This window comes from Scyliorhinus canicula, chromosome 7 (genome assembly GCF_902713615.1).
Source record: "Scyliorhinus canicula chromosome 7, sScyCan1.1, whole genome shotgun sequence".
Classification (NCBI taxonomy): Eukaryota; Metazoa; Chordata; class Chondrichthyes; order Carcharhiniformes; family Scyliorhinidae; genus Scyliorhinus; species Scyliorhinus canicula.
The window spans coordinates 118865167-118877237 of record NC_052152.1 but is presented as its reverse complement, the minus strand read 5'-3'; the positions used below and the strand labels follow the sequence as shown (position 1 = coordinate 118877237).

At 47.0% G+C, this 12071-nt stretch overlaps 1 protein-coding gene across 1 annotated transcript in view; it reads right to left on the bottom strand.

The window, feature by feature from the left end:
- vwa8 (von Willebrand factor A domain containing 8) overlaps positions 1 to 12071 on the bottom strand; it is a 489820-nt gene that overhangs the window by 56092 nt on the left and 421657 nt on the right. Inside the window, exon 39 of the mRNA XM_038802772.1 lies at positions 7122 to 7278. Coding sequence (XP_038658700.1) covers positions 7122 to 7278 — 157 coding nt within the window. The remainder of the gene's footprint in view (positions 1 to 7121; positions 7279 to 12071) is intronic.

The following is a 12071-nucleotide window of genomic DNA, read 5'->3' as shown; positions in this document are numbered from 1 at the left end:
GCAGTGTGTTTCAGTGTCGAAGGGGAGCAGTGTGTTTCAGTGTCGAAGGGGTGCAGTGTGTTTCAGTGTCGAAGGGGTGCAGTGTGTTTCAGTGTCGAAGGGGTGCAGTGTGCTTCAGTGTCGAAGGGGAGCAGTGTGCTTCAGTGTCGAAGGGGTGCAGTGTGTTTCAGTGTCGAAAGGGAGCAGTGTGTTTCAGTGTCGAAGGGGTGCAGTGTGTTTCAGTGTCGAAGGGGTGCAGTGTGTTTCAGTGTCGAAGGGGTGCAGTGTGTTTCAGTGTCGAAGGGGTGCAGTGTGTTTCAGTGTCGAAGGGGTGCAGCGTGTTTCAGTGTCGAAGGGGTGTAGTGTGTTTCAGTGTCGAAGGGGTGCAGTGTGTTTCAGTGTCGAAGGGGTGCAGTGTGTTTCAGTGTCGAAGGGGTGTAGTGTGTTTCAGTGTCGAAGGGGTGCAGTGTGTTTCAGTGTCGAAGGGGTGTAGTGTGATTCGTGTCGAAGGGGTGCAGTGTGTTTCAGTGTCGAAGGGGTGCAGTGTGTTTCAGTGTCGAAGGGGTGCAGTGTGTTTCAGTGTCGAAGGGGTGCAGTGTGTTTCAGTGTCGAAGGGGTGCAGTGTGTTTCAGTGTCGAAGGGGTGCAGCGTGTTTCAGTGTCGAAGGGGTGCAGTGTGTTTCAGTGTCGAAGGGGTGTAGTGTGTTTCAGTGTCGAAGGGGTGCAGTGTGTTTCAGTGTCGAAGGGGTGTAGTGTGATTCGTGTCGAAGGGGTGCAGTGTGTTTCAGTGTCGAAGGGGTGCAGTGTGTTTCAGTGTCGAAGGGGTGCAGTGTGTTTCAGTGTCGAAGGGGTGCAATGTGTTTCAGTGTCGAAGGGGAGCAGTGTGTTTCAGTGTCGAAGGGGAGCAGTGTGTTTCAGTGTCGAAGGGGTGCAGTGTGTTTCAGTGTCGAAGGGGTGCAGTGTGTTTCAGTGTCGAAGGGGTGCAGTGTGTTTCAGTGTCGAAGGGGTGCAGCGTGTTTCAGTGTCGAAGGGGAGCAGTGTGTTTCAGTGTCGAAGGGGTGCAGTGTGTTTCAGTGTCGAAGGGGTGCAGTGTGTTTCAGTGTCGAAGGGGTGCAGCGTGTTTCAGTGTCGAAGGGGAGCAGTGTGTTTCAGTGTCGAAGGGGTGCAGTGTGTTTCAGTGTCGAAGGGGTGCAGTGTGTTTCAGTGTCGAAGGGGAGCAGTGTGTTTCAGTGTCGACGGGGTGCAGTGTGTTTCAGTGTCGAAGGGGTGCAGTGTGTTTCGTGTCGAAGGGGTGAACTCACAGTGTCTCTCAGCTTCTGGGAAAAGAACCAGCTTGTATTTAGCGTAATTGAAACTGTGTGATGTTGAATTGAGCAATAATGTGCAAGGTCACAGCAAATCAAGATGACCAATAGTCCATCATTCTCAGTTTACTGCACTACAAAGATTGGACAGTTGTGAAGAGTTTCTATGATAAAGTGCGAATTGCCCTGCAGCTGTCGGCATTCGCTGACATGAATTACTTGCAGTTCGGGAAAACGAAATAGAAGCTGCTTTGATTTCAACACAATGAACAAACTCTAAATGGTCTTTTCAAAACTCACACTCAGAATAGACTCTGCCTGCATTTTCTAGACTTTGCAAGGCTCATTTCTTTTGTGTTACAGCTTGTCAGATGTTTCAATAGTAATCAATACTTTTTGATTGATCTTCAATGGAGGCTTTCCTCGTTCATGATTCAGCTGAGATTTAGTAAATGGCCCCCTTCATGCAGTCAAACAATTAACAGAAAATCCCAAAAGAAGTGATGTGTTGACATTGACAAGAAATTGGATGAATTTTGTGCAATAACAAAGAAGGGTTTGTTCATGTTTTTGTAATTGGCCATTTCCACTGAGAACGATTTGTGGAGAAATGCTTTTGGAAATCCTGTACTCACAAGAGTTGTTTACACCAGAAAGGAGCTTACTTGTCTCTTCATTTCGCTTAGTGTTTGTCCTACACTCTGGCCACTTCTGGTGGAAGTTCATTGACCTGATATGTAACTTGCTCCACAGGGGCTGCCTGACCTGCTGAGTATTTCCAGCTCACCGGGCTAAATCGCTGGCTTTTAAAGCAGACCAAGCAGGCCAGCAGCACGGTTCGATTCCCGTACCAGCCTCCCCGGACAGGCGCCGGAATGTGGCGACTAGGGGCTTTTCACAGTAACTTCATTGAAGCCTACTCGTGACAATATGCGATTTTCATTTTTTGCTTTTATTCCAGGTTTACAGTGTCTGCAGAATTTTACTTTCGCATTGGTTTAGATTTAAACCCTACAGTGCAGAAGGAGGCCAGTCGGCCATCGGGTTTGCAACTCCAAAAGAGCACCCCACCTTGGCCCAGACCCCCGTCCTATCCCTATAAGATATCGGAGCAGAATTAGGCCATCGACCCATCGAGTCTGCTCCGCCATTCAATCATGGCTGGTATTTTTTGCATTCCCATTTCTCCCCATAACCCCTGATCCCCTTATTGATCAAAAACCTATCTATCTCTGTCTTAAAGACACTCAGTGAATTGGCCTCCATAGCCTTCTGCGGCAAAGAGTTCCACAGATTCACCACCATCTGGTCGAAGAAATTCCTCCTCATCTCTCTTTTAAAGGATCATCCCTTTAGTCTGAGATAGTGTCCTCTGCTTCTAGTTTTTCCTACAAGTGGAAACATCCTCTTCACGTCCACTCTATCCAGGCCTCGCAGTATTCAATAAGATCCCCCTTCATCCTTCTAAACTCCAACGAGTACAGACTTTCCTCAGCCTTTCCTCATATTACAAGCTCCTCTCCACGTCCACTCTATCCAGGCCTCGCAGTATTCAATAAGATCCCCCTTCATCCTTCTAAACTCCAACGAGTACAGACCCGGAGTCCTCAGCCTTTCCTCATATGACAAACTCTTCATTCCAGGGATCATTCTTGTGAACCTCCTCTGGACCCTTTCCAAGGCCAGCACATCCTTCCTTAGATACGGGACCCAAAACTGCTCAGAATACTCCAAATGGGGTCTGACCAGAGCCTTGTATATCCTCAGAAGTACATCCCTGGTCTTGTATTCTAGCCCTCTCGACATGAATGCTAACATTGCATTTGCCTTCCTAACTGCGGACTGAACCTGCACGTTAACCTCAAGAGAATCGTGCACAAGGACTCCCAAGTCCCTTTGTGCTTCTGATTTCCTAAGCATTTCCCCATTTAGAAAATAGTCTCTGCTCCATTTCTCCTTCCAAAGTGCATAACTTTTCCACATTGTATTCCATCTGCCACTTCTTTGCCCACTCTCCTAGCCTTTCCAAATCATTCTGCAGCCCGTCTGCTTCCTCAATACTACCTGCCCCTCTACAGATCTTTGTATCATCTGCAAACTTAAATGAGTATGCCACCACCATCACAGACTTCATCAGCAAATGTGTGGACGACTGCGTGCCAAAGAAAGCAGTACGTACGTTCCCAACCAGAAACCATGGCTCAATCACGAGATTGACTCCCTACTGAAGGGCAGGTCTGAGACATTCAAGTCAGGCGATCCTGACCGATACAAGAAATCCAGGTACGACTTTCGCAAAGTCATCCAAGATGCCAAGAGAAAATATCAGACCAAGCTCGAGTCACAGACTAACTTTACAGACTCTCGGCGGTTGTGGCAAGGCCTAAACAACATAATGGGCTACAAATTGAAGCCGAGCAGTAACTCCAGCAGCAGCTCTATGCTGAATTCTATGCTTGGTTCGAGCAGATAACCATCGATCTGCTGTTGAGTGCCCCAGCAGCCCATAACTCACCCAGACCCACCATTACAGCTTCCGAAGTCAGATCGGCTTTCCTGAAAGCGAATCCTCGGAAGGTGACGGGTCGGGACAGGATCCCTGGTCGTGCACTCAGAGTCTGTGTGGAACAGCTGGCAGATGTGTTTGCGGACATCTTTAACCTGTCCCTACTCCGCTCCGAGGTCCCCACCTGCTTCAAGAAGACCACCATCATACCGGTGCTAAAGAAGAACCAGGCAACGAGCCTCAATGACTACCATCCGGTGACCCTGACTTCAGTCATCATAAAGTGCTTCGAGAGGTTGGTCATGAAGCACATCACCTCTAAACTCTCAGAATGCCTTGATCCACTGCAATTTGCATACCGCCGCAACCGGTCCACAGCAGACGCCATCTCCCTGGCCCTACATTCATCCCTAGAGCATCTCGACAACAAGGACTCCGAGGTCAGACTCCTATTTATTGACTACAGATCCGCCTTCAACACCATAATCCCAGCCAAGCTCATATCAAAGCTCCAAAACTTAGGACTTGGCTCCTCACTCTGCACTGGATCCTCGACTTTCTAACCCACAGACCACAATCAGCAACAACAGCTCCTCCACAATAGTCCTCAATACCGGCCCCCCCGCAAGGTTGCGTAATTAGCCCACTACTACACTCCCTGCACACACACGACTGCGTGGCAAAATTTGATGCCAACTCCATCGACAAGTTTGATGGCGTTACGACCATAGTGGGCCGGAACTGGAATAACGACGAGTCAGAATACAGGAGGGAGATAGAGAACCTAATGGAGTGGTGCAGCAACAACAATCTATCCCTCAATGCCCGCAAAACTAAAGAGCTGGTCATTGACTTCAGGAAGCAAAGTACTGTACACACCCCTGTCAGCATCAATGGGGCCGAGGTGGAGATGGTTAGCAGTTTCAAATTCCTAAGGGTACACATCACCAAATATCTGTCCTGGTCCACCCACATCGACACTACCACCAAGAAAGCACAACGGCTCGGCCCAAGACCGCAAGAAACTTCAGAGAGACGTGAACACAGCCCAGTCCCATCCATTAACTCCATCTACATCTTCCGCTGCCTGGGGAAAGCGGGCAGCATAATCAAAAACCCCTCCCACCCGGCTTATTCACTCTTCCAACTTCTTCCATCGGGCAGGAGATAAAAAAGTCTGAGAACACGCACGAACAGACTCAAAAACAGCTTCTTTCCCACTGTTACCAGACTCCTAAACGACCCTCTTATGGACTGCCCTCATGAACACTACACCCTGTATGCTTCACCTGATGTCGATGTTATGTAGTTACATTATGTACCTTGTGTTGCCCTATTATGTATTTTCTCTTATTTCCTTTTCATGAACTTAATGATCTGTTGAGATGCTCGCGGAAAAATACTTTTCACTGTACCTTGGTACACCTGACAATAAAGAAAATCCAAATTCAAACTTAGCAACAGTGCCTTCAGTTCATTCTTCCAGATCATTAATGTATATTGTGAAATGTTGCGGGCCCAGCACCGACCCCTGAGACACACCACTAGTCACCGACTGCCATCCTGAAAAAGACCCCTTTATCCCCACTCTCTGCCCTCTGCCAGTCAGCCAATCCTCTATCGATGCCAGGATCTTACCCTTAACACCATGGGCTCTTAACTTATTTAACAGTCTACTATGCGGCACCCTGCCAAAGGCCTTCTGGAAATCTAAATAAATCACGCCCACTGGTTCTCCTTTGTCTAACTTCCTTGTTACTTCCTCAAAGAAATCTAAGAGATTTGTCAGACATGACCTCCCCTTGACGAAACCGTGCTGACTCAGTCCTATTTTATCATGCACTTCCAAGTACTCCGCGATCTCATCTTTAATAATGGACTTTAAAATCTTACCAAAGTCAGGCTAACCAGCCTATAACCCCACCTAACCTCCACATCTTGGAACACCAAGGGCCAATTTTAGCGATGGTTAATCCATTTTGTGATGTCAGCCATATAGAACCATAAAATATAATCCCTACAGTGCAGAAGGAGACCATTCAGCCCATCAAGTCTGCACCGGATCTGAAAGGACAACTACTTAGGACCACTCCCTCTCCTACCCTGGAACCCCACCTAACCTGCACATGCCTGGACACTAAGGGGTAATTTTATCATGGCCAATCCACCTAACCTGCACATCTTTGGACTGTGGGAGAAAATTGGAGCACCCGGAGGAAGCACACACAGAAGTGGGGAGAAAGTGCAAACTCCACACAGTCACTCAAAACCAGAATTGATCCCGGATCCCTGGCACTGCGAGGCAGCAGTGCTAACCACAGTGCTGCAATCTTAACTCAGTCAGAGGTTGTGGGGTCAAGTTCAATTCCAGAAACCTGAGTAAAAATCCAGGCTGACACGCCAGTGCAGTAGTGAGGGTCTGACATGCGCTCTTTCAGAAGGAGACATAAAAACAAGGCCCCCTCTACCTTCTCAGGTGGACAGTAAAGGTCCCACCATATTAGTCCCGAAGGGTGAGTGAGTTGTCCTCATCTGTGTACAGGTCCATGCCCATCGCTCAACTGACATCGCTAAAAAAAAAAGCCTGTCCATTATCATATTGCGCTTTGCGGGATCTTGCTGTGTGTCAATGATGATGTTTCCTCCATTACTACAAAAAGTGGGGGGGTCGCTCAACTCAGCTGACGAGATGGCTAGTGTGTGATGCAAAATAACACCAATCCCCATACCAGCTGTGGTAGTTCATGGAGATCTGCCTCCTCGCCTCGTTGTTTAAGAAGAATATGAAGGAAATGCCAAAAAATTATAGGTCGGTTAGGCGTGGCACGGTGACACAGTGGTTAGCACAGCTGCCTCACAGCTCCAGGGCCCTGGGTTCAATTCTGGCCTCGGGTGACTGTCCGTATGGAGTTTGTACTTTCTCCCCGCGTCAGCGTGGGTTTCCTCCCACAGTCCAAAGATGTGCAGGTTATGTGGATTGGCCATGCTAAATTGCCCCTTAGTGTCCAAAAGATTAGGTGGGGTTACTGGGTTACGGGAATAGGGTGGAGCTTAAGTAGAGTGTTCTTTCCAAGGGCCGGTGCAGACTCGATGGGCAGAATGGCCTCATTCTGCAGTGTAAATTCTATAAAATCGCTCTGAAAGGCAAATGGAACCAGCTGTGTGCTGTGGCCTTACGCTTGACTTTCCATACAACAGGACATCATTCCTTAAAATTGCAGCTGTTGTTGGGCTGCAGACCTGCGCTTGATGCTTTAATCAACTTCATGTTTAGAGGATGAAAGAATAAACATGCACAGTGCAGTTAGAACAGTATGTTCAGCTCACACACACCTTTCCTTGAATGCTTTCTCAGCCATCTCTCTTGCTGCTCTTCTTACATCTTCAGGCACTGCATCCTTTTCAGCCTGAGACACCTGGTACACCTTGTGCCCTGCATCCAAACGATAGGGACCACCTTTCCCACCGAGTCCGGCAGTATCTCTTCCACCTGGGATAAATAAACAGGTATTGATTATAAAAGTAAAAGTGTGGACTCTTCACCAGCTCCCTGCTTCAGGCTGCCTTTGTAGGTGAGGGAGATACAATTATTACAAAATAAAATTTAGCACAATGTCGCAGTGGTTAGCACTGCTGCCTCACGGCGCCGAGGTCCCAGGTTCGATCCCAGCCCTGGGTCACTGTCCGTGTAGAGTTTGCATATTCTCCTCGTGTTTGCGTGGGTTTCGACCCCACAACCCAAAGATGTGCAGGGTAGGTGGATTGGCCACTCTAAATTACCCCTTAATTGGAAAAATGAATTGGGTACACAAAATTTCTAAACAAATACAAACAAAAATTTTCCAAGGCTTCTGCTCCTATCTCGGGAGCCGTGCTTGGGTGATGAATGGATTGGATTTGGCTTTGGTGCTTTCTCTAATCAAATTGCTTGAGGAACAGCCTCAAAGGGCTGACTGTTTCTTCTGTTCATACGACCCATGGGAGGCTTTAGACAAAATGGGCTGAAGGATGGATATAAAACTCTTGAATTACCCATCCGGACTGCGGAAAGGCTCAGTTTCATTTTAAAGATGTGTCGGGGGACGAAGACCTCTATAATTTTATAAAATATATACAGATATCCTCATTACTAACTTCTAAAATATTAAAAACAAACAAAGATCTTTTTGAACAACTGAAGTTACGTCTGCATGCAACCTTGTTGTATTGAGTGTGTGCGAATAAATTAATCCTCTGAGTTTATTCCATCTCGGATCAATGTGAGAAAGCATTCACGCAAGCCAAGGAGGCATTGCTCCTGTCAGATGTCCTGACACATTTTGATCTAAGCCCACACCTGCAGTTGGCGAGATGCATCACCTTATTGTGTTGATTCCCACATCATGTTTGCAGGTGAGGAGAAGCCGATAGCTTTTGCATCCTGAACATTGTATAAAGCCGAAAGCAATTATGCGCAGATAGAGAAATAAGCTGTTGGAATCATCTTTGATATAAAATGGTTTTATCAATTCCTGTATGGGAGGAAATTCACATAATTGAATGAAATGAAAATCGCTTATTGTCACGAGTAGGCTTCAAATGAAGTTACTGTGAAAAGCCCCTAGTCGCCACATTCGGGGAGGCTGTTACGGGAATCGAACCGTACTGCTGGCCTGCTTGGTCTGCTTTCAAAGCCAGCGATTTAGCTGTGTGCTAAACAGCCCCTGTAATTGATGGGCCATTGTCATTAATGACGGTTTTTGGACAGCATACTGAGATTCCAGCACTGGCAGTGAGCAGAATACAGATATGGGCATTGCTGTTGTCAGCACACATGTGTACTAGCAAGTATCATCAGTCAAACTTTCATTGTAATGCAGATGAACCTTCCTAACTACCCTCAGCAGAAGGTTTGTCGATAAGTAGTTCGCATGGAAACCTTTGTCCACTTCAAGCAGGTAGATAATACTCCTGTAACTGCAGGCCAACTGAAGAAGCGGATCCGAAGTGATCCAATACTCCCCGAGGTAATGGAAATGGTGCTTGGAGGCAAGACCTCAAGAGTAGTTGCCTCAAGAGACCAGGTCCGCAACATACCATCCTGCTACAAACAGATTCGCAGGGCCTTTTGTGCCAAGGATGAAGCACAAGTCAAAGGTAACCAGAAAACAAGGTTCATTGACCAAAGTCAATTCCTGCTCATGTACAGGAATGCTGCTTACTCAACAACTCAAGTTTCTCCGGCATTGCTCATGGATAAACGTCAACTTACTAAATCCACCAAAGACAAAAGACATTATACGAAGAAAACAACAGGATCTTTCTGGGGAAGGTGGGACCTCTATAGACAGGATGGTCTACATCTGAACCTGAGGGGCACCAATATCCTGGGGGGCAGATTTGTTAGTGCTCTTTGGGGGGGTTTAAACTAATTCAGCAGGGGCATGGGAACCTGGATTGTAGTTTTGGGGTACGGGAGATTGAGAGTATAGAGGTCAGGAGCACAGATTTGACTTCGCAGGAGGGTGCCAGTGTTCAGGTAGGTGGTTTGAAGTGTGTCTACTTCAATGCCAGGAGTATACGAAATAAGGTAGGGGAACTGGCAGCATGGGTTGGTACCTGGGACTTCGACGTTGTGGCCATTTCAGAGACATGGATAGAGCAGGGACAGGAATGGTTGTTGCAGGTTCCGGGGTTTAGGTGTTTTAGTAAGCTCAGAGTAGGGGGCAAAAGAGGGGGAGGTGTGGCGCTGCTAGTCAAGGACAGTATTACGGTGGCGGAAAGGATGCTAGATGGGGACTCTTCTTCTGAGGTAGTATGGGCTGAGGTTAGAAACAGGAAAGGAGAGGTCACCCTGTTGGGAGTTTTCTATAGGCCACCTAATAGTTCTAGGGATATAGAGGAAAGGATGGCGAAGATGATTCTGGAAAAGAGCGAAAGTAACAGGGTAGTTGTTATGGGAGACTTTAACTTTCCAAATATTGACTGGAAAAGATATAGTTCGAGTACATTAGATGGGTCGTTCTTTGTACAATGTGTGCAGGAGGGTTTACTGACACAATATGTTGACAGGCCAACAAGAGGCGAGGCCACATTGGATTTGGTTTTGGGTAATGAACCAGGCCAGGTGTTAGATCTGGAGGTAGGTGAGCATTTTGGAAACAGTGACCACAATTCGGTGACCTTTACGTTAGTGATGGAAAGGGATAAGTATACCCCGCAGGGCAAGAGTTATAGCTGGGGGAAGGGCAATTATGATGCCATTAGACATGACTTAGGATGTGTTGGTTGGAGAAGTAGGCTGCAAGGGTTGGGCACACTGGATATGTGGAGCTTGTTCAAGGAACAGCTATTGCATGTTCTTGATAAGTACGTACCAGTCAGGCAGGGAGGAAGGGGTCGAGCGAGGGAACCGTGGTTTACCAAAGAAGTGGAATCTCTTGTTAAGAGGAAGAAGGAGGCCTATGTGAAGATGAGGCGTGAAGTTTCAGTTGGGGCGCTTGATAGTTACAAGGAAGCGAGGAAGGATCTAAAGAGAGAGCTGAGACGAGCAAGGAGGGGACATGAGAAGTCTTTGGCAGGTAGGATCAAGGAAAACCCAAAAGCTTTCTATAGGTATGTCAGGAATAAAAGAATGACTAGGATAAGAGTAGGGCCAGTCAAGGACAGTGGTGGGAAGTTGTGTGTGGAGGCTGAGGAGATAAGCGAGATACTAAATGAATACTTTTCGTCAGTATTCACTCAAGAAAAAGATAATATTGTGGAGGAGAATGCTGAGACCCAGGCTATTAGAATAGATGGCACTGAGGTGCGTAGGGAAGAAGTGTTGGCAATTCTGGACAAGGTGAAAATAGATAAGAACCCGGGGCCGGATGGGATTTATCCTAGGATTCTCTGGGAAGCCAGGGAAGAGATTGCTGAGCCTTTGGCTTTGATTTTTAGGTCATCATTGGCTACAGGAATAGTGCCAGAGGACTGGAGGATAGCAAATGTAGTCCCTTTGTTCAAAAAGGGGAGTAGAGATAACCCCGGTAACTATAGGCCGGTGAGCCTAACGTCTGTGGTGGGTAAGGTCTTGGAGAGGATTATAAAAGATACGATTTATAATCATCTAGATAGGAATAATATGATTAGGGATAGTCAGCATGGTTTTGTGAAGGGTAGGTCATGCCTCACAAACCTTATCGAGTTCTTTGAGAAGGTGACTGAACAGGTAGACAAGGGTAGAGCAGTTGATGTGGTGTATATGGATTTCAGTAAAGCGTTTGATAAGGTTCCCCACGGTCGGCTATTGCAGAAAATACGGAGGCTGGGGATTGAGGGTGAATTAGAGATGTGGATCAGAAATTGGCTAATTGAAAGAAGACAGAGAGTGGTAGTTGATGGGAAATGTTCAGAATGGAGTTCAGTTACGAGTGGCGTACCACAAGGATCTGTTCTGGGGCCGTTGCTGTTTGTCATTTTTATAAATGACCTAGAGGAGGGCGCAGAAGGATGGGTGAGTAAATTTGCAGACGACACTAAAGTCGGTGGAGTTGTAGACAGTGCGGAAGGATGTTGCAGGTTACAGAGGGACATAGATAAGCTGCAGAGCTGGGCTGAGAGGTGGCAAATGGAGTTTAATGTGGAGAAGTGTGAGGTGATTCACTTTGGAAAGAATAACAGGAATGTGGAATATTTGGCTAATGGTAAAATTCTTGGTAGTGTGGATGAGCAGAGGGATCTTGGTGTCCATGTACATAGATCCCTGAAAGTTGCCACCCAGGTTGATAGGGTTGTGAAGAAGGCCTATGGTGTGTTGGCCTTTATTGGTAGAGGGATTGAGTTCCGGAGCCATGAGGTCATGTTGCAGTTGTACAAAACTCTAGTACGGCCGCATTTGGAGTATTACGTACAGTTCTGGTCGCCTCATTATAGGAAGGACGTGGAAGCTTTGGAACGGGTGCAGAGGAGATTTACTAGGATGTTGCCTGGTATGGAGGGAAAATCTTATGAGGAAAGGCTGATGGACTTGAGGTTGTTTTCGTTAGAGAGAAGAAGGTTAAGAGGTGACTTAATAGAGGCATACAAAATGATCAGAGGGTTAGATAGGGTGGACAGCGAGAGCCTTCTCCTGCGGATGGGGGTGGCTAGCACGAGGGGACATAGCCTTAAATTGAGGGGTAATAGATATAGGACAGAGGTCAGAGGTGGGTTTTTTACGCAAAGAGTGGTGAGGCCGTGGAATGCCCTACCTGCAACAGTAGTGAACTCGCCAACATTGAGGGCATTTAAAAGTTTATTGGATAAGCATATGGATGATAA